The sequence below is a fragment of the Nyctereutes procyonoides genome, unplaced genomic scaffold (assembly GCF_905146905.1).
Source record: "Nyctereutes procyonoides isolate TBG_1078 unplaced genomic scaffold, NYPRO_anot_genome, whole genome shotgun sequence".
Taxonomy (NCBI): domain Eukaryota; kingdom Metazoa; phylum Chordata; class Mammalia; order Carnivora; family Canidae; genus Nyctereutes; species Nyctereutes procyonoides.
Window position 1 is genome coordinate 2,962,815 of NW_026575160.1, and position 24,085 is coordinate 2,986,899.

General features: G+C 32.2%; 1 protein-coding gene across 6 annotated transcripts in view; it reads right to left on the reverse strand.

Moving 5' to 3' along the window:
* The window catches only part of DGKB (diacylglycerol kinase beta), a 638,855-nt gene that overhangs the window by 306,076 nt on the left and 308,694 nt on the right, over positions 1 to 24,085 (reverse strand). For all 6 annotated transcript variants that reach the window (XM_055314473.1, XM_055314471.1, XM_055314470.1 and 3 more), the window contains one exon: positions 8,882 to 8,946. In XM_055314473.1, coding sequence (XP_055170448.1) covers positions 8,882 to 8,946 — 65 coding nt within the window. The remainder of the gene's footprint in view (positions 1 to 8,881; positions 8,947 to 24,085) is intronic.

Sequence of the window (24,085 nt, forward strand, 5' to 3'; positions counted from 1 at the left end):
TACCTTATAATGAGGTGATTAACCTCTTTGGAAAGAGTTAAGATAGGCTTACTTTATACTTAATATGTCCTATAAAAAGGTGATATAACAAGGGTTCTCAAAATTGTTCCCAGGGATATCGTCTACCAAGAATCAACAGATTTTATTCTATAACAACCAAAAAACACTTTTATTATGTTATTGATATAGTAAATTTTAGAGCATATGGTTATTAAAAATTAGAAATTTAAACTTCCTATCAAGTTAACTAACTTATATGGCGCTATCTGTATTTATACTAAATAATATAACAATTAAGTGATACTCAATTCTAAATATGAATATAAAAGGAAAAATTTCCGTCATTGACATTAGTCAATGTCAAGGCTCATTCCCAAAGTCGGCTGGCTGTTGTCTAATTAGTGTAGTGGATCCCCTCAGTCCCCAGAGCACTAATGGTTCTTGTTAAAGTTCAACAGACTAATCTGAAAAAGAGAGTAGGCATGAACACAAAGGAAATGGGAACTTCAGTGTGTTTAACACAAAAGCACTTCGTAAACTGGGATAAGGTTCCCAGAAATAGCAGCTTTAACTGCTGGCTAAGCTTATCTTTGGTTTTTGACTAAAAATTGATCATTTATTTTCTATGCACTAATTGAAATTTATATATACATATATTTATATATGTATACTTATACACATATAAATCTAAAAATGTAAATAAAAAGTAAATATTGAAATCTAAAAAATAAAATTCATGCACAAATATATATATGTGTGTGTGTATATGTACTGTCATCTTGTAACAGACAAGAAATAATTTACTTAAGTGTTTTAATTTCACAAATATTTCCCAGGAGTTTCCATGTAAGCACTGAATCTGTAATAATGGGTAGAAATGTTTTCCCTAAACTCCTTTCTTACTATTTAGTGCTCTTTCCTATAAGAAAATATACTGTATCTTGGGTTAATCAATTGTGATTTTGTAGACATCTTTGAATTAACTACTGTTACTTTACAAATCTCTTTTCTTAATTTGCTCTCCTAGGAAGTGACTGTGTGTTGTGTGTGTGTATGTGAGTGTGTGTATATGAAACTTTTGCATAGAACACATGCAAATTCATGTAAAGCAAAAACACAAATCCTAGGGAAAAAAGGGCAAAATCAAACAAGAAAGTTTTTAGAATATTTGCATGAAAATGATACCAATAAAACAAGTATCTCACAGAAACTAGAAATAAATATTTCTTCTTCAGCTAAATCAGAGAACATTTAAGCAACCCCTACTTCAATATATATCCTTTAGAGTTCAATGATCACCTTAACTTGGGAGCCCTAGGAAAATCCTCCCTTTTCTATTAATAAATGTAACTTTTTCTTCTTGTATGTATTTTTCTACAGAACCTATCACTATCTAGGTTTTCTATGTAACCCCAAATTCATTTTCCTCCTTTGCCTGAAAGATTTAGTGTCTAGCTGGATGCCATCATATAAAAACAGCTCCTTTTAAGTGTCTGCAGAATAAATAATAAACCAAATCAAAGCAGATGAGCACTATTTTATCCAGAAGTCAGGACATTCATTGATATTTTTGTTATCCCACTGCAGTGACAAAAATAAATAAATAAGAGAGAGAGCAGAAATAAGAACTTTAAAGAGTAAGTGGCAAAAAAGGAAGGAAGAAAATCATTGGATCTCTTCCTTATTTATTTACCTTTAAGTTCTCACTCCATTCCAAAGAACTATCTTACACACATGATTTTGAACAGCCTGGACACATAAGTGAGTATTCTGGTTTAATGAGATCAGGAAATAATGCAGGAAGATTCAGGTAAATTGAATCCCCTGCATCAGTGTGCACACAACCCTTACTTATTTAACCATTCATATTTCTACCTGTTCAGATGAAATATTTAAATGCGTTTCAACATACAAATGAAAACATATGAATAGAATGACACATCTACTAGTAAATTATTTTAAAAGCCTTATATTATAAATACATGTATAACAAGAATACATATAATTATGAAAAGTTTACATAATACAGTAAAGTGAAACTCAGAAAATATATATGTACACATATATAAATCTATGCATCACAAATATATATGTATACATATACATATGTCTATATATTACCAATCTACCTATTTACCTATGCACTAAATGGCTTATACATGGATCATAGTTTAGTCATCTGGAAATACTGATTTAGTAATACTGCTGACAAAAAATTTCAAGAAATGTTATTTAAAAGGTATAATTGAGTAGTCATTTGAAGTCAGAATGAAAGGTGAGTATGTTTCTACTTTTATAGAAGACCAAAACTGGTTAGGAATACAGAAAATGAAAACATAAAAGATGATTTAAGATATGGAATTCTCATGAACATATACTTTTGTCCAAAAATCCCTGCATAACACTAACCTTCCTAATGAATATAGATTTTATTTAACATTCTAAAAATGAAAATGTTTAACTTTTAATATCAGCAGTACTATTTCCTAAGCTTATAAAAGATGGTACCACTTAGATAAAGTGGAAGTTTACCTTAAAACATAATTATGTGCATTCTTAAATGGTAATGTGATAAAATGCTTAACTATACACCGATGAAGCTGTGTTGACTGATGGCTACAAAAGTGAGGTCAAAAGCCTAAAAGACAATGCAGACTGTATTCTGTCTTTACTTACATTGTTTTTGATGCAGTGTGAATATGTCAATAATTTAAAAATCAATTATTCTACAGATTTACAATAAGTTCTTATGTAAAAAAACTAATTTCTATAATTTCAAACTGTAAGAAGATTAATTCCTACAAGTGAAGTTATATACATATATATGTATATATACTAAATATATATACTAAATACACACACACACATATTAAAAACCTCCAAAGAGAAAAGAGGACTATCTTCTTTGTTTTATTTGTCATATTGTGACTGACTCAAAATATCTGTAAGATAAATTTGTAAGACACTATATCATGAAATTCATTGAAAGATCATTTTAATTGGCTTTTATTAAACACACATTAAAATATTTACAATATATGAAGAAAACTATATATATGAATATATCATTAGGATATAAGACAGAATTTGAGCACTGCTCTTAAAGATTTGAAAAACTAACTTTACTGAATTCAGAAAAACAACTTCTCAATGGTCTTTAAATAATAAATAGAGAGAAAAAAATAAATAAATAGAAATAGCTGGTTATGATATAACATTTTTCCATCACTACTGAAATATTATTTTATTCTTAACTCCACATTTTATTTTAGAACTTTAGCTAGATCTTCTCTGTCTAGATAATAATCAATAATTTTATTTCATTATTCTTGTCTGTCTGCTTTGTCTCTACAATACCAAGTTAGAAGTTTAAAAAAAAAAAAGATTCAGAGGTTTGATTTCTTTACTTTATTTTTTTATTTTTTTTAATTTATTTATGATAGTCACAGAGAGAGAGAGAGAGAGAGAGAGAGAGAGAGAGAGAGGCAGAGACGCAGGCAGAGGGAGAAGCAGGCTCCATGCACCGGGAGCCCGACGTGGGACTCGATCCCGGGTCTCCAGGATCGCGCCCTGGGCCAAAGGCAGGCGCCAAACCGCTGCGCCACCCAGGGATCCCTTGATTTCTTTATTAACTTGCAAATTATAGTATCTCCCATATAATGAAGTATGAAATATATGGAAAAATATAATTTTCAAGTTAAGAAAAGATACACATATACACAGTTTAAAATAAATAATAGGTATAAAATTGGCATTGCAAGAATAAGAATATTTTATGAGTTAATTTTGACCAAAAACAATATTTGCCTCAGGAAAATACCTTTTCTTATCATTTATGCAAAATTTGTTTTACTGCTTTTAGCTGAATATCAGATGATATGCAACTTACAAAATTACTACAGAGAAAGAGAGGGAGTGGTTTTTTTTATACTCAATCTTCAGTTCACCATCATCAGGAAAATATTAAAAATTGGCTGATATTCACGTCTTGCTGACATACAAAATTGATGATAACAAATGCTGAACAAATCTACAAAGCTTGTATTATTCATTAGTAAGACACAGTGCTCAGAGGTTTATACTGTAGAATTTTTAGTTATTAATTAATATTGCTGGGTCTTTGGAAATTAAGTACATGAATATTGCACTGAAAAAACAAAAATGCATTGTTAGTACCTAAAAGAATAGTTATTTAGAATGCAGACTCATTTTAAACATATTTCAACTCTATTTTTTCTATTACATTTTTTGGCACTATAGAAAAAGTAAACTATAAAAGAAGTTAGGTATTTAAAGATAATGAGTGAAAAATATCAGTGAGGGTGACAAAACATGAGAGATACCTAACTCTGGGAAATGAACAAGGGGTGGTGGAAGGGGAGGTGGGCGGGGGTTGGGGTGACTGGGTGATGGGCACTGAGGGGGGCACTTGGTGGGATGAGCACTGGGTGTTATGCTAAATGTTGGCAAATTGAACTCCAATAAAAACATTTAAAAAATAAAAATTGTTAAAAAATAAAATAAAGATAAATATACCACACAATAATAAATAATTTAGTAAATAAATTTAGCTAATATCTACAAAGTGCTCATTATGTCCTAGGCTCTGTATAGATACTAAAGTCCCAAAGTCTCGTCCCATGATCCCATCAAGCCTACTGTCAGGGGAGAAAAAAAAAAAAAGACAGAGAATCACTCTACAGAAAGTGATTTTAAAGGCACAGGCAATTTTTCTAAAATCATGACTGCTCTTAAATTTTGGGGGTAATTTGGAGAGTCTAGTTTCTTTTATATACTAGGGTTTACTAATATAATGATGAAGTTAAGTCTGGAATACCAATTAGTCAGTTTTATTTCTTCCCTTCACAAATGTTCAGGGTAAGACCCTTTGACATATCTGACACCACTATGCAGATTATAAATTATACTGTTTTAATTCACACACCAATTTCAGTTTTCTAGTTGTTGAATTCCTTATAAAAAGCAGAAAGTAGAACAGGAATGAAGTATATTCCTCCTAAGAGGCAAAGAAAATGATCTTTGTCTCATTCAGGGTATTTGAGACCAGATACTTTTATTTTTATTTTTATTTATTATTTATTTATTTATTTGATAGCAGATACTTTTAAGTAAGTACTTAAGTGGACTTTGTGAAATAGTAACGCTGTGGAGTATTGCCTGCCATCAGTATTTGCTAGCAAATCGTATCAAGTGTTATTAAAAGCCTGAATTAGTTCTTTGAAAATAAGCTATAACTACAATATTAATAAAACTTTGTAAGACCACCAATAATTTTCTTATAATTCCATTTTGCATATTACTTGTAAGTTCTTGTCAATGTTGCAAGATTTTACTCATGGAATTAAACAGCTTTTTTTTTTCAAAATTATTACAAGCCTTCATAATTATCATTTTAATGGGTACATATTTTAGTGTCAATATACAATTATTACATTTTTTAAAAAAGATTTTATTTATTCATGAGAGACAGAGAGAGAGAGAGAGAGAGAGAGAGAGAGAGAGGCAGAGACGTAGGCAGAGGGAGAAGCAGGCTCCATGCATGGAGCCAGACCTGGGACTCGATCCTGGGCCTCGAGGATTACACCCTGGGCCGAAGGCGGGCGCTAAACCTCTGAGCCACCCAGGGATCCCCTTATTACATTTTTTTAAAGTAAGAACTTACAATGCTGTATCTACATTTAATCTTAGCCAAAAATATGAGAAATGATACAATGCTCTATTTTCAATAAACCAGGAAAACCAGTAATGTATGTAAATCATAAGAGCATAAATGTGATTGTTAATAATACTAGTCAAGTTAATGTCAATAGTGATATTTTATAATAAATAGTTTTAAATAATACTATCATAAGGATTATTTCAATCTAAAATAATAAAAAAGATTTCAGTTTGAAGAATATCTTAAAGTTTAGAAAGTTAAACAGCATATTTCCTTTTAAGAGTTAACTTAGATTTACATAAAAATTTGGAAAGGAATATGATATAAACCTCTCAACTAGCACTTTCTTAAGCACCGGAAAAATCATTATCTTTCCCAGTTCTTTCAATTTCTGTCAGAAGAAGCATAGAGAGAACTATATATTTTGGTAATTAATTTCCTTAAGATAATGTTAGAAACATCAGGTTCTTTAAAATATAAATGAATTTCAAGGTGAGCATGCTAGAGGATAATATTAATGGCATATGATTTATTGTGACAAGAGATCTGATCTGAAACACCATTATTAGGAGTATTTAAAAAAAATCCATTTGCCAATTCCTCAAAATATGAAACAGTGCTTTGGCTGAACGTGTCTCAAAGTTGAAATCTGAAAAGCTGTCCTTGTAAGTATGAAATTGCTTGTGCACAATATGTGGCCTAAAGATTTATTAGAAAATGTTCATATTCTGAATATGTTGCATTATAGTTTAGAGAATTATGTAAATGCTTGTAATTCTGAGTGAAGACAGTTTACAAAAGTATAAATTGAACTGTATATGCCAAATGACTTGGTAAGACATGCAATTTTAGAGCTGTTAGCCTAAAAATAGATAATTCACTGAGCATCTACTATATACCTGACATTCTTTGAACTCACAACAGAAATCTGACCTGTGTCAATCTAGAAGGCATTTTCTAAGTTATTATTGTACCAAATGAAATATTCCTTTAGACTATGAAAGACTTATTTATCTTTCAGATTTATAAATAAGCTTCAAGAGGATTTACATTTTACAAATACATTGGGGTATACAAACACATTGGTGTACATATTTAACCACATATTGGGCAGTGAGGAATGCCATAAATTAATACTCCAATCAATAATAAAAAATTAAGTAGGTATATGTGAATAATAGAAGTCTTATTAAGAAGAATTAAAATTATTCTGGAGAACAGATTGCATTAACCTTTGACACTTGAAAGAGGATCATAAATTTTGGCATTCTTTTATATAGTATGTCAGTTTTATTATCACATAAATGTATTGATACACTTTCTCTCTACTTTTGATTATCCTTTCTTCCCTCCACCCCTGGTCTCTTACATTTCTCTCTCTCTCTCTCTCTTTCTCTGTCTTTGTTAAGTTTGGGACAAAAATGCTTTAAACATCATCAATTTTCCCCATGTATTTCTTAAAGCCTTCAGTGGACTCTAAATTGTGAAGCTCCTGAATGGTGGCAATGCATGTCCCATTCTCAAACTGAATTTATTTTTTTTTGAAATCTGTTTTAATATATAAATATCAACATACAAATGCTTCATGGAATGGCATTTGAGTAAGCACAGGCTAGATATATTTTTTTAAAGATTTTATTTATTTATTCGTGAGAGAGAGAGAGAGAGAGAGAGAGAGAGAGGGGCAGAGGGAGAAGCAGGCTCCGTGCAGGGAGCCTTATGTGAGACTTGATCCCGGGTCTTCATGATCAGGCAGGCCCTGGGCTGAAGGCGGTGCTAAACCGCTGAGCCACCCAGGCTGCCCACAGGCTAGATATTTTAATATGGTTTTGTGTAATAAATATATTCATTTACAGGACATTCAAGGAATATATATTATCTTGTGTTGAAATCTATAAAGTGAATATAATTACATTGTTATACCAATTTATATTCATATATTTCATGAAATAAAATTAAATCTTATAAAATGAAAATATTCTACATTTATAGAAAATTAATAGATGCAAAATTTTAATGAGATTTCGACTAAATTTTATAATACACATGGCACAAAATTCACATAAAAAAGTATACAGGAAAAATTTAGTCTCCACCCCAACCACTTAGGTCCCTTTTGCAGGAGGAACAAAAGTTAGGAGATTTTTGTGAATCTCTCTAAAGATAGTATGTGCACAAGAACATACTCGTATATACACTTATTACATTTTCTGTAAAACAAAAATTGTGCCTGGCTGAACTATGAGAAAAAGACAAAACATAGTATCATGATTTACGATTTCTAGAGTTGTTAAACTAACCAAATACAGGGAGCACAGAGCCTTGGGCTTTGAGCATTAATATATAAATCATTTAAATATTTTCATAGCAATACTGTTTATTATTTTGAAACTTTCTGAAATGAACACAGTAGAAATTGGTATAATTGAAGCAAAAATGATTCATTTCTTCAGTCCCATTTTTTCTAGGGAGTGTCTAGATATGGGAAAGTTACAAAATCAAAGCTTTCCCTGTGTCCTGAATGTCCAAAAAAGTCAACATCTACATTTGGAAGAGAAAAATGTGTATTACTACAGTAGCAAAACTAATTCTGATCAGCAAGACCTTCCCCTTGAAGAAAAAATCTTTAAAATTAGTTTATGCTAGCATTGATAATTCCCCAGTTTATTTTCCATTTAGCTGAGGCAAATACTGGATAGACAGTAAAAAAAAAAAAATGAGAGACGTTACTTGATATCTCTGTAATACGCAGTTACTCAGCATTATCAAATCACAGTTCCATATTTTTCTTTGGGACTTAGGATGATCACCCCTCATATCCTTAGCCATGGAAAGACCTTCCCATATCTATCTATCTATCTATCTATCTATCTATCTATCTATCTATCTAATCTATCATCTATAGATAGATAGATACAAATATGGATATAGATATGGATGATATTATTTTCACCTTATACTTGAAATTCTTCTTTTCAACACATAAAAATTGATAAGAAATAACCACTGTACTCCTCATAATAGTCTTTTTTAAAAACAGGAAAAATTAAATGCATTTACACTTTTGTCTCAATACTTAAACACACACCCAATTTTATTCAGCCATTATATGTAAAATGTTTTATACCACATAGTGATCCTTCTCATGACATAACCCATCAACAGCAACCACAATTATAATTTCATCATTGGGTACCTTACCTACTGTTGAATTTTTCTGGGTGTTTTTCTCTCATGATGTGGAATCTGTGTGCAATGGAAGCATCCTAAGGACAGAAATAAAAAAGAAAAAATGAGACAGTTTTTGGTCCTACTATCTTACTGAAATAAAGATTAAGAAATAAAAATTAATAAGTAATATTTTAAATCAATTCTTTCTTAACAATATTGTTCCCAAGAAGATATTCTAAAATTAAGAAAAAAATGAGTAATCTAACATAAATTCAGTGCAAGTGTGATCCATGTCATTATTTCACCACTGGTTACTTGTCATATTGGCTTCTAGGAACTGATTTCTATTTAACTTATATATCTCCTTTATTAAATAGTTTTGATCTCATGGCCAAAGTATGTTTAAGGTAGTATATATGAACATAAATGTTAAAAAAGTAGTTGAAAATATTGTTACACGTAGCTGGAAGGATGGCCTAAGTAGAGCAATAATCAGGTGGAGTAGTTTATAGTCCTTTGAAATTAATTATGAGTAAAAAGATAGTGTGAGGGTGCAAATATAATAATAGGTAAGTATAATACAGGACTTCAAAGTTTGTTAAGAATGTTTGTTAAGAATGTGTTAATTATCAACTATTCACTCCATAAGTTACTTTCAGACATATCTTGCTTATGGAGAAAAGAAAGCAACAAAGAGAAAAAAAAATATTTTTGGAGAATTGGTGACAAGTACAACTAGGCTCTGAGACTCCAAATGTACCAGTTCTGAAGCCTAATGGATTTCTTTCTTTTAAGAAACCCACTCAGAGTTTCTATGAGACAGAATCACACTCAGCTTGTGAGATTGGTAGAATATTGTGATTCAAGCTTTTCAAACACAGACTGTTCTTGCTGACTTTAAACAGTTGCCCCTGTTATATTCCGAGCAAGAAGATATTTTCCCATTCTTCATTGACACATGATTAATCACTCCAATGAGAAACTAATATATTTACCAGTCATCTCAATAGAAACAGGGCTATTGTTGCAATTAACTGTTAATTTTGTTTCATAGTGCAGATGAAAAAAAGAAAAGAAAAACTAAACACAAAAGAAATAAAGAAGTTGTGTATTTGAGAGAATCAAGAAAACACTAATCAAGGATTAAAAGTCTAATGAATGAAATGAAAAGGCTAATGTGCTTACTCATGCATAACAAAGCATGAAGCACAACAAGAGAGGGACCAATGCCCACTGCAGATGGCAGACCTAGTTGCTTTTCCCTACAAGATAAAGCTGTAATAGCACTGCATTTTTTTCTGCACATTTTAACATCTAAAAATCATTAAGTAATTGAATTAATCCACAAGAGAAAAGGATACAAAGATACAAGTGTACAGAGGAACACTTATTAAAAAGTTACCCTCAAAACCCTGTACAGTTTGATATTCTAAGATATCTTTAGTATATCTACATGGTCAACTTACAGGTTTGCTAAGAAATAGGAATATCAAGATGGTTCACTTTTATTGGTTCAACAACTCTCAAATACAATCACAGAGTTTCTTCTTTTTTAAATTCTCACTAGTAAGTCATAAATATATTTTATCTTAGAATAGTGCCTTATTGTGGTATGAAATTATAGATAAAAGTGTGAGCTGGGCTATTTATGATATATTATGTGACTTGATCATTAATTTTTTAAAATAATTTATTTTGATTTTTCCCTTAATCTGGTTCAAAATCAATTTGTAATACCTCATAATGAAATGCATACATCCAGTAGGCCAGTTGAACAAAACGCAAAGGAATATGATTCAAGTACAAAGAATGTATGATCAATATTGGTTATCCATAGGGAGACTATCATTGAATTTACTTCTGCTTGAATTATTTGTTCCTGTTAATGTAGAGAACTGAGACTTTTAACAATAGAGTGTGTAGCATAATTTGCTTCACAAGCTTATATTTTTGCAATAATACATCTCTTCTTTATGTTTCCAAAGCAACATAAAAAGGACAGAAGGAGAGAAGAAACAAGAGAATAGGGGAAACAAAGAGAGAGGATACCTAAAGAAGATCATTTAATTAGACTGGACTATAAACAAGTAAACTACTAGAAATATAGAACACCAAATAGCCGAGGATAAACTGAATGTTAGCTCTATCTCCAAGATACTTGGGCAATGGATTATGTAGTAAAAAAGGGGATAAATAAAAACTAGTGAGAAACACTGGCATGTCTTTTCCATGTGTTGAATGGGTTTCACCACAAAAAGAGTTGGCATTGCTAACTACAGGATTGATAAGACACAATGACAGCAGGTGTTCATTTGGATGAGAATTCAGACCGAATTCCCATGGGACCCTGTCCCTTTGGCATAACCCCAAGAGGCTTAAAAGAGAAATGCCAGACACTGTAAACGTATCCAGCAGCCATATTTCAGAGACATTTAGGGCTCTCTAACAGGAGGCCAAATTTTAAAAAGCTAAAATAGTGTCATTTTTTAAACACAAATTTTGCCCTTTCTGTCTCTATATACAGCACTCTTTTTTTTTATTCAACAAGTTATTTAATCTAAGTTTCATTATACATTAAAAAAACAACAACACTGATCTCACAGGATGAAATCTGAAGGTTGATATAATTATGCATATAAATTTCCCTATGTATAGCACTCTTAAGGAACATAAATTAATCAACATTTCTTCCATACCTTAGAATGGACAAACTTTAAATTTAGACAGACTTTTATTTCCAAGACTTGTAACTTTGAGAAAAATTACTTATTTACTGTAAGTCACAGCTTCCATATCTTTAAAAGAGGTAACTGATACTCCATTATAGTATTTTGGTGAAGATTTTTTGAGATTATTTTGTATAGCTGAGGTGTTCAGATATTTTATATCCACATTAGAATTTTATTGAAAGTAAAAGGGGATGCTAAAACATAGTTGAAGTGCATAATTTTGAAATATATATTTACTGACTCTCAAATTGGTTTTATTATTTCCTGAAATTATAAAATACTTTTATCTTAAGTTAATTTAAAACTTAAAATCAGATCTAAGAATTAAAAATATATGTATCCATCATTATTAAAGCAAAACGAATTTAAATATCATGTTAATTTTCTATGCAGCAGAAAGTAGTAATTTATAAATATATATACACACAGAGTACATACAAATATTCATATATCAGAGAATCAGCTTCTTAGTCATATCTGTCTCTAATACTCTGTCACTAGTATTTTCCTGATGAGTGATTTTTCTATTCCTGTAGGGGCTTATTATTTTAATTTTAAAAAATAAAGTCATTCTAAATCTTGCATTTTTAAGTCATTAATTTAAAATTTTTGACTTTCTGTCAATCATAACATTTTAAATTGAGAAAATATAAGTGCTGAGATACCTGAGCCTATGACAAACTACATATTTCCAATTGATTTTTTTGAGGTATTATTTACATATTACAAAATTCATTATTTTAATTGTGCCATTCAGTGAGTTTGAACAAAGGTATACAATAGCCACTTTCACAAACATTATATAGAATATTTCCATCAACCCAGAAAGTTCCCTAATGCCATCTGCATTTATGTACTTTTATACTTACACATATCCCCACCACCCCTCTTAAAGGACACTGACCTGCTTTCTATTACTGTAGATTCCCTTTTATAAAATTTCCTATCAATGGATTTAAAAGTACTCTTTTATGTCTGGATTTCTTCACTTATTGTAATACTTTCAAGATTCAGCCATTTGTTCCAGTATCAGTGGTTTGTCACATTTTATTGCTAAACAGTATTCAATTGAATAGATATACCACATTTACTTGCCGGCATTTGACTATTTATAAATAAAGCTGCTATAAACTTTTCAGCATAATTCTTTTCATAAACATGTGTGATTATATCTTTTGAGTAAATACCTAGGACTGAGACTGCCCAGTTGTATAATAAAGTTTATATTTAACTTAAAAAAAAACCCTACCGCATTGTTTTTCAGAGTAATTGTACCATTTTGCATTTCTACCATTAATTTTCGAGAGCTCCAATTACTCCACATCCACAACAACCCCTGGCTATCTTTTTATCATTTTAATAAATATGCAATGGCATCCTTGCTTATTAGCCTTAACCATTTGAGCCAGCACCAACTGCTTCATTAGAGGGATCTGTTAATTCTGATGAAAATATAAGATTTGAGAGTTCTGGTGTAGACTTAATGGATGTTTCCAGTACTACCACATCTGTTCATCCTTGTAGCTCTTATACATTCTCAGCCAATGAGCACTCTCTGAAATCCCACTTGTGGTTTCTATCCCATGATCACCCCACATATGGCCTCAAGGGGTTAAATAATTATTTTTCTATTAAATTTCTCCAAGAGATATTCAGACACTATATGCTTAGAGTCTCCCTTAAATAATTTTAAGCTGTCAAACCGATTATGATCTTTTTCATTGATTAAACTATAAATAAAAGAAAAAAGTTAAAAAAATTCATCATACCACACCTGTTTAAATACATTTTCCTTATTGTTGATTGAAACTGATTTTCTTTTCATACGCTTTTGTCTATATTTATTTTTGTGTGGAGTACCTATTCAAATCTTTTTTTTTCATTTTGTTCGTGCTCACTAAAAATATTTATATTAATAACCATAATGATGGTAAATAGTAATAAGTACATATTTACTACTCTTAAGGCACTATTTTAAGCTTTACATGTAGTATTTCATTTAATTTTTATAAAAATTTAATGAGCTAGCTACTGTTATCTACATTTTATGAATAAGAAAGCTGAGGATTATGGAGTTTAGAATCCTTCTGACCATACAGGAAGAAGCTGTGGAATTAACAGGTGAATACGTGCATTGTTTGCTAGCGTTGAGAAAGCCATGCAATTGCAACTATTTTTTTTTACTTTTTTTTTGTTTACCTTGTAGAGTTTTAAATTTTTATATTTCAGAACATATCAATCTTTTATTTGAATTTTGATTCATTCTTAAATTCTTTTCAACATAATTAAGTAGAATGCTTTTTGTTTTTGCTCTTATGACTTCATTTTTTCCACTGTATAATTTGAATCATTTCAGGCTTAAAATATTATATATATATATGTATATATATATATATATATATATAGAATTTGTTTAATAATAATCTACTTTTACCTCTTTGTTTGAATACACAGCTAATTCTATAATAAATTTCCATCTCTATCTCTGTATACGTTACCTCTGAGCTATACCAAATTATTTTAATTATTCTAGTTTTGTAATACATTTTCATACTTGATTGGGCTAGAATCACCTTAAGTGATTCTAATCATTGGAACTTGGTAAAGTTTCTGCAAATGTGATCAAGTTAAAGATTAATATTGCTTGAGTGATTCCTTTCTGCCTTACACTTTCTTTCTTTTGGAAAAGGAATGTCTAACTATTCTACTATGCTATTTTGAAAGCAGATAACTTGTTTTCTAGTTTCACAGGCCCACAACAGAGAAGTTTGCCCAGTATGAATCCTGCTGAGTCTCACCTATAACAGATTTCAATGATTTAAATGAAAAGATTTGGGACTTGGAACTGATGATATTGACATAGACCTTTTGATTTGAGTTGATGATACAACAGATTGAGACATCTGGGGATACTGAAATGAAGTGAAAGTATTTTGCACATGGGACAGAATAAATCTTTGAGGGCCAGCGGGAAGATAGTAGTGCAATGGACGGCAATCCCTTAAATATATCTGTCCCTAAGCTTAAACCTTGGAACCTGGAAGTATCACCTTATATGGTAAACTCTTTATGAATGTGATTAAAGATCTTGAAATGAGGAGATTGTTCTGAATTACTTAAGACCTGAATGCCTTTACAAGTGTCCTTAAAAGAGAAAGACACAGGGAAATTTGACAGACAGAAGAGGAAGATGCAATGTGACCATATACCATATAGGTAGAGATTACAGTGATGCAATCAGACATCCAGCAATACTGGCAGCCACCAGAAGTCCAAAGTGGCAAAGAACAGTTTCTCCCCTATAGCCTCTCAAGGACCATGAAACTGTTGACACCATGATTTCTGCCCAGGCATATGAAATTTGGACTTCCAGACCCTTGAACTGTGAGAGAATACACTTCTATTGTTTTAGGCGAGCAAGTTTGTGGTAATTTGTTACAAGAGACAAAGGAAACCTATACACCATCTATTCCTATAGTTTCTTTCAGGAAAGCATTATCTTAATTTTGTCTGAATACTTAGTTCATTTATTCTCTCAATTCCAATTGCATTATTTTTTGTATTTAGCATGTTTAGAGTTAGTAATTTAACAAAAGCAATATAAGAAGATAAAAACAGGCATCACAAATTCTATATGTCAACTACATAAAGTGGACATGAAACAAACAGCAAAATCTTAGAAAGGTAGAACTTCTTGCTTTTATAGGAAGGACTTAATTCAACCCCAAATACTCCCACTGAGTATCTATTTAACATGGCATTAGAGGTCTTTGGAAATACAACAGATAAAAAAGAGGTATACGTATTACAAAGAAAGAGAAAAACTGTCATTATTTATAGATAACATCGTAAACTCTATAGCAAACCCAAAGGAGCAGCCCTGATGCCTTAGCGGTTTAGCGATGCCTTCAGCCCGGGGCATGATCCTGGAGACCCCAAGATCGAGTCCCACGTCAGGCTCCCTGCATGGAGCCTACTTCTCCCTCTGCCTGTGTCTTTGCCTCTCTCTCTCTCTTTCTCTCTCTCTCTCTCATGAATAAATAAATAAAATATTTAAAATAAAAAATAAAAATAAATTAAAAAAAAGAAAACCCAAAGGAATCAAATGAAATCTACATAACAAGCATTTAAGGAGCTACCCAGATATACTAATAGCATATAAAATTAGTAGAAGTAAACAAATTAAAACAAAGTAATAGAAAATTATCACTTTCATAATAACAAAAACAATTACAAACATCAGGGGAAACTACCAATGTGAGTCCTACAGAAGCAAATGATAATTACTAAAGACACAGATGCATGTCATCCTTGAGTTGCAATGATTTAAGGAGCTGGGAGTTCAAGGACATGAGAAATGGTAGTTTCTTCTGAACTTGAGTTCAATGGAAGCGCATGAACTTTTCTCTATTACACAGCATTTACTGTCTCTTGGGATTGGTTTTTCAGGTGTGTGTGTGTATTCCACATTCCACAGGAACTCTGAGGCATCAAGTTGCACATCTGCAACTTAACCTGCTATGAAAACCTCAGATGCAACCCATTGTGGACTTCTGTTAGTTAGCTTTTGATTATATTCCTGGGACAACCAGGGCATTTTTCTAGAATTAAAAATTTAGACATAGAGAAATACATTACTGAGAGAAAGATGACAGGTGTTTGTCATTTAGACCCAGTCCCTAGGGTAGGAGATGAGATTTGCTGAATGGTAGATGTAGGCTCAAAAGCAGAGCTTTCAATGAGGAGACTTTTGCAAAGAAGTAGCTTCACTGTGAGCAGACTTTTCATGAATTTCTTAAATATAAAAATTTCTTTAAATTACCTTCTCTTGGATGATGGCAAAAGTTATAGTTAAGTTTCAGTTTAAACTATTGCTCTCAAATTTTATAATTGTCTTTTGCTTTGTTTTGTTTTTTTTTCCCCAATTATTCAGTGAAGTTGGAGAGAACAGTGCCTTTCTCTCTGTCTGTCCATGTTCTAAAGGGAAGTGTGACTTGGGCTTCTATGTGAGATGAGGCCTGTCTCCACGTCAGCATCTTCCCACTCTCCTTTTCATTTATCAAGAGACCCTTTAGGAAGTTGGTAGTTTTACACTGAGAGAAGCTGTGTCATCAGTGTCCCTTATAAACCGATGACGCACTCTAATCTGAGGAAGTGCATTATCCTAAAGGGAAAGAAGTTTATTCCTGTTAAATGACTCTCAAAAAGTCTTTGAGAAGCCGATATGGTCATGCAGAATACTGAAATAAATAAATGGAAGCTTTTACAACACCTAAGTCCTTCTGGATAATGTGATAAGATAGTTGCCAGACCTCAAAGAATAGGGTGACCTGTAGAAGATGGCCTTGGGAGAAAAAGACATCCAGTCGCAACTCTTTTCATTGAGGTAGCCAGGGATATAATTACCCTAACCCACTTTTCTCCTTCCCATCTCTAACTGGGGCTCTCAACTGGCAAAGTCAATGAGAAGCAAAAGGACAAGAACAATCTGATACTATACAGGATATTGCCCAGTCAGACAGTACAATGTAGAAGGGTAGAGAGGGGATCCAGACAGGCAAATAAAAGTAATCCAGAATAGAGGAATTACAGTCCTTAAGATTCAATACTCATAGCAGACTACAAATCTTTATGTAAAACATAGAATTCTAAGAAGCATAGCATTCTTAGAAATATATGGAAAAGGATTGATAGTTAAGGTGACTATTGCTATATCACCAAAGTATCAACTATGATACACAAATATGTATGTATACATATGAATATAAAATATGCATTTAAAAGTTTTAATTAAATAAAATAGTTAATACATGCTACTTGGAGATAAATACTAAACTTTCTCATTTTAAAAAGCAAAACACCTTAAATAATTTGAGTTATTATTTCAGAAAATAAAACCAAAACCAAATTTGCCATTATTACCTGAAAGCACCTTGTAAGTTTAGATGTATGTATTAAGAATGAAGTGTATACAGGGTTGCCTGGGTGGCTCAGTTGGTTAAGTGCCTACCTCCTGCTTTTGTCTCAGATCATGATCTCAGGGTCGTCAGATTGAGCCCCACATCAGGTTCCATGTCCAGTGTGCAGCTTGCTTGGGATTCTCTCTCTCCCTCTCTTCCACTCTACCCCCACCTCCCAACCCCAGCATGCACTTGCTCCCTCTCTCTTAATTAATTAATTAAGTGTATTCACAGAAACTTTTCCAGCTTTATCAGAGTGATGTATCCCACATAAATATATTTCCACTATATGTTACACACTAAACTTTTACATTTTATTAATTTGGGCTAAAAACTATTTTTTATGTATGTAGATTTAACCTAATTAAGTTTAGTTAATAAATTAATCCCCTTTCTCAATAAAATTGATAAATAGCATCAATTTTAAGCTCCTCTTAATGGCTAGGGTTATCTCGTTAGGTATCACAGACCTTGCACAACAACACACATGACCCTCAGTGTGCAAAGGGCTGTTCGCTTTATGCTCAATCACTTCAGACTATTATGTTGTGCTTTCTGGTTTTCTTAAGACGTTTTTGCTCCTTTTCTCTTCTATCATATCAAACTCATAACTTTTACTTCTTGCTATAAAGAGCATGTCTTTCCTTAGCAGTTTCCTCTTGTTTCACTGATTCTAATTTTATTTTGAAAAGAAATGGAACCTTAAAATCTAAAAACTAGAATTGACCATAAATATTGTTCATAGCCTTCATGAGCGAAGAGGATTAAACAAAACCAATACAGGTCTGGAATATGGCCAGTAAGCACAAAAGACATATAGTCTATATGTTCTTCAACAAATGAATCTCAGAAATTTTGTGCATAAACTTTGAGATAATCATTATAACCTAAGTATTTTATTAAACATAATTCCTAATTGGCCATTTTAATCCAAAAGTCACAACTGATAGAACAATTATCTTTGATAAAAAAATATTATTGAGATGTAAGCACTATATTTTCATCTGTAAAAATTTGTTAAAACTTTAAGAGATTATGGCAAGAGTGAAAGGAAATTTACAAAATATTAGAGTTTCAATTGGGAAACAGAAAACCCATACTTAAAATTACAAAGTAAAATGAAAAGATTTTACTTAAGCCTTAATAATCTCATTAAACATTTCTTTTTCTTAAATATATTTTATACAGAAGATATCATGAAACCAAGCAGACTAGTTCAAGTTATTAGAAAAAAATATCTGATCTTGGAGAATCTGGAGAGACATGCCAAGAGGAGAACCTCAATCATAAATCTCACTCTTGCTCTATAGAATATAACACATGGAGTTAGTGCTACCAAAAAAAAAAAAACAAAAACAAAAAAAAACTTCTAAAACAGTTTCTCCCCTTATCCTTAAACTTTGTGAATGAAATTGTCAAAAGAATAAACTTAGTATACTTGTACTATTATCAGAACTATATAATTTCTATGATCAAAGTGCTCCTTTAAATACAAATTTTGTTCTCCTAAGCAAATTGCTAACTTGTTTTTACTGAATTAAAACAACTACATTCCTTTCAAAGTGCTTCTTTCAATTTAAGCAGATTTGGAGACCTAGAAACCTCAAATGAACCAAACAGTATAGTCGACATAATTAGTGACTAAAGTGCGATTCAAATAAATTGCTTTATAATTTTAGTTTTATTCCTAATGTGGAACAATCTAAGAAGAACTTAATTACATGAAAACCTATGAAAGTCAAATTTATAACAGTTTTACTAACAGTAAATCTTTAGATCAGAAGCTCCCCTTTTATAGAGCCTAAGGTTAAAACCAAAGAAGTGTGCAGTAATACAGGCAGATTAGCTAATATTTAAATCAAAATTATTATTTTTAAAAAACTGTACAATACGATTTAAAATTTTTTACATTTCACAGTTTTGGTGAGGCAGTGATTAAATTAGTCTATAGTAAAACTCTCTACATAGTACAGCTCAACTCAAACCACAAGGTAAACCTGAAATTCTGGAGAAAGACTAGTGTTACAGTGTAGTCCTGGAAAAGGAAACTAAACATTCCTCTTCAAAGAGTACAGATGGAATCCAACCCATAAGAAAATGCTCTGCTTTGGGTCTACAGAGGAGGATATAGGTCAGTATGAAAAGATACTCTTCCCATGCCTAACAAGAGAGAAATTACACCTTTCTGACATTTAAGGTCTAGGATAGGCCGAAAGTCAATGAAAACAAGTCAGGGCTCCAGGGAATGAGGGATTGGAATGCTACAATGATGTTAAGGCATAAGGACATAAAACAGGTCCAATTTACTGAAACTTCTAAGAAAGGAAGTGGCTTGCTCCTAGCCAGGCAACACAGTAATCAAAAGCACATGCTCTACAATCTGACCAACAGCTCCTATACTCATGCATCACTACATCTAAAAAAATGAAAATAACCCATATCTACCTCATCAGTTTAATACTAAGATCATTTTTCAAGGATCATTTTTATAGGGATTTCTATACCTTGGCATAGAGCCTAATAGTGAAAAACAAACAAACAAACAAAAAACCAAGAAAGGTATTATTCCATTGCTCAGGTACTGGGCAAAAACAAACAAACAAACAAACAAAACTACTAGTCTAAGAGAAGAAGAAACAAGTTGATAGCACCATAACAAAGAACCAATCCAATTCTTTATATATCACCTGATTAGAAAATATTTATAAAAGACAACTTTGCAAAGATAAGCAAATGTCTAGAATATTTCACAAATCCTGCTAGTGTCTACTGAATATTGAATAATGTGTTGGTTGTTATTTTTTAAAACTCTCCACAGTAGAATTGTTATAATTTGCACTCTTTACCAATTTGGAAAAAATAACAAGTATGAATTTTAATAATAAAATATTTATTATAAACTTTTTTGAAATATTGAATTGAGAAAAATCAAGTCAGTATCATATATTTCTTTCTGTTCACAGTAAACTAGATTCTTAGGTCTGTTTTCATTTTTAGAAATCTTAAGTATTTTGCTGTTATCTATTATCATCAATAATCATGATTTTTTTTCAGTTAAAACAGAAAGATTGGATTTATCAACTACATTATGTCTGAGGTTGATTTGGTCATTACAGTACTCATTCAATCTGATAAAAGCTGCAAATGTGTTAACTGCTTTGATGTAATTTCAGCAAATGCAGAAAGAAAGTCTTGGTGTCTTTGAATACTCAGGGGTTTGAAATGCATGTAGCATTTTTCATAATATCTGAAACTAGGCATAATTCTTGCATTTGCAAAATAAAGTTGGCACCTGCTGTGTGATTACCAGTCATTATACTGGATTGGTAATGACAAAGGTGGTATGAGTGCCACCAGTAAATTGAGGGAGATGGGATGAAGGAAGAGTGGTGAAACAAGTAGGAATGAGGGCTGAGGTAGAGCAGAGGGGGCAGAGAACTGAGATTGAAGAAAATAAAAGAATTTCTATTTACTCTCTGTAGGTAGAAATGGGAGTAGGTCTCAAAGGTGAGGGTGAAAATAATCCTGGGGTGTGGGAGGATACTGGAATACCACATTGGGGCAAGGACATGGACAGTTTATTAGAACCCAAAATAGGATAATTTGTATGGAAAAAGTATAAAAATAAGGCTCTCTATAGAATACTCATAAAGCCAATGAATGCCAACAGGCTGATGACTGGTGCAATTGCACTTGTCCGGTGCAATTATATCATCTTTATCCCATTTAAATCTGCAAGGTAAGTACTACTGTAAAGAAAAGATGGAAAGGTCATTGATTTACACACTCTACATAACTCATCAAGTTGGAGTAGCCAAAACATAAACCAGAATATCTATGTCTGTATGTAAACAGCTTATAGTCATGTAGTTCATTGCTCTAAAGGCCTTATCTTAACAATTGCTTCAAAAATGATTCTAACTTTATTGCAGGAATGGTTTCCAAATAGGACTATACTCTTTGTGTCTGAAACACAATTGATAGCAATAGTTTGGTTGATTTCAAAAGATATCTAAAAGTGACACCATATGATCTATTTATTATATTTATTAGCTTCATCTGAGGGAAGAAATTCATGGAGTATTAGACCACACTTCATTCTCTTGTTCTTCTTCTACTTCCATCACTTCATCTTCTCCTTCCTATCTGTCTTCATTCTCTGTCTTCCCAAGTATATACCTAGGAAAGTCCCTTCGGAAGAGTTCATCATTTTTCTAGAAAATATTCCTTTCCTAGAAAGGTATACCTACTAAAGGCACTTACAGGGTAAAACTGGGCTGTGGCAGATGCTGCTTGTTACCTTCCAATACCTATTTCCTCGTCTTTCTAACCAAGAACTCTTGCTTCATCTGGGTTGCCATGTACCAAGCTGAGAAACAATCAAGCAACCAAACCCTAAATTCTGGGTTCTTTCGTAGCTAGGAAATGGTGATCTATAAAATCCCTTTTCACCTTCTACCTCCATCATCACTACCATACTCATAAGCATATGCATATAATACCTAAAAGCTAGAACAGATAACTTGAAAAAAAATGATAAAGGGCAAAAAAAAAATAGAAGAAGTATGGTCCTATCAAACATCTTGATGGCCAAGATGACTTCCTCCAGAAAAAGAAAGCCATATAAGAAGCCCCTGACTTGTAACTCATGGTTGTTTATGAGTTAGAACTTATTGTTCCATGCAGCCAAACACAATCTTAACAGAAACATAAGTGACTACTTAATGCCCTAGCAACTCATTCCTCTGAAAACATAAAGATACAGAGTCTGTAATGGTGATTTCTGAGAAATATTTCACCCGATTACTTTTCTTCTTTGGCTAAAATTACAAAACTTTATATTTTTGTACAGACCTCTGTGATTTCTAAAGTGTGTCTTGCAAATTATATATGGTGACCTCATTACTTTTACTAAATTAGATATTTAACCTTTTTCGACAGAAACAGGCAGAGAAAATATCTTTATTTTAGAAAAAAAAAAAGTCTTTCTGGGTTTAATGGCTTTCCCGAGGTTACATGGCTTGCCTGAAGGACACATGAGTTTGTCTTTGATACCTCAATCCATAACACAGGCTGTGACTTCCTTGTTTATCCCTGCAATATAGACAGTTGACTTGATATTCATTTGGTTGATGGTCTTGTCTCTAAGGTATCCCAATATTAATTGCTGTTAATGCCATTAATAGCCCATATTTTCTAAAACAACTAATATTATTAAAAAAAATAAGGAGAAGCTGCTTGTGTCCATGATTCTATTCACAATCTAATGATAGGTTTCATTTAATTAGTGATGTATTTCATAGATAGTATCAGAAAACAAAATAATGTTGATTGGTTCTCACTAAATAATAAATGGAAGTCGTACTTATTCTCTGTTTTCCAGAATAAATATGACTTTAAGTATTCTTTCCTGTAATCATAGTCCTTAAAGAAAATGAAATCAGTAAGTCAGTAGTTTGACCATAATCGGACTCCTAATTTAAGTTAGAACTTAGGTTCAAAGTTCTTCAGCAAAAAATAACCTCATGCCTCAATGCTACAAAGAACATCATACAAAGTGACCACAGAAAACACCCACATCAGTAAACTAGTACTTTAAAGAGGATAAAGAGCTATGATATCATACTCATGAATGAATAATATTGGTAAGTGAATTTGCAGCAGACTCCAGATATAAAATTATATTGCTTCTAATGTAATATAAAATTAAAATCTACTCAACAGCTAGAAAAAATTAAACTTATAATGAAAACTTGTTCCTGTTAGTCTACTTTTACTATCCCCAAACAAGGCTATAACTAGTCTATTAAGAATCTTCCTATGGGCAGCAGAAAAAGGAACAATCACTTCAACGGGTTTTATGTACTGGACAAGGGAGCAGCCCTAATGGGGAGTGAAAGGTGAGCAAAAGTCTGGGATAGAGGTGATGGCTCTAGCTCAAAGACTTGGGGGGAAACCCATAAATAACAACGAAAGAGGGGCCCTGGGAGGCTCAGTGGTTGAGTGTCTGCCTTCAGCTCAGGGCATGATCCCGGGGTCGTGGGATGGAGTCCCAGATTGAGCTCCCCACAGGGAACCTGCTTCTCCCTCTGCCTATAGTCTCTGCCTCGCTCTGTGTCTCTCATGAATGAATAAATAAAATCTTAAAAAAAAGAAAGAGGATATATCAAGCAATCCTTCAGTAACATTTAAACTAGTCATTGAAGAAATTAAGGAGTCAATCCCATTTACAATTGCACCCAAAAACATAAGATACATAAGGAATAAACCTAACCAAAGAGGTAAAGGATCTATACCCTCAAAACTATAGAACACTTCTGAAAGAAATTGAGGAAGACACAAAGATGGAAAAAAAATATATATATATTAATCTCTTGTGCCTGAAAAAAATTGGCACTTGGCTTTTCAACTTTTACCCAAACTTCTTAAAAATACTTACTAGAATCTCAAACCTTACTTCTACCTCTGACTCTAACCCACTGCAGTCAGGCTTTCTACTTTACTTTACTACTTAAAAGGATGAGCTATGTCTCTTCACTTCCTCT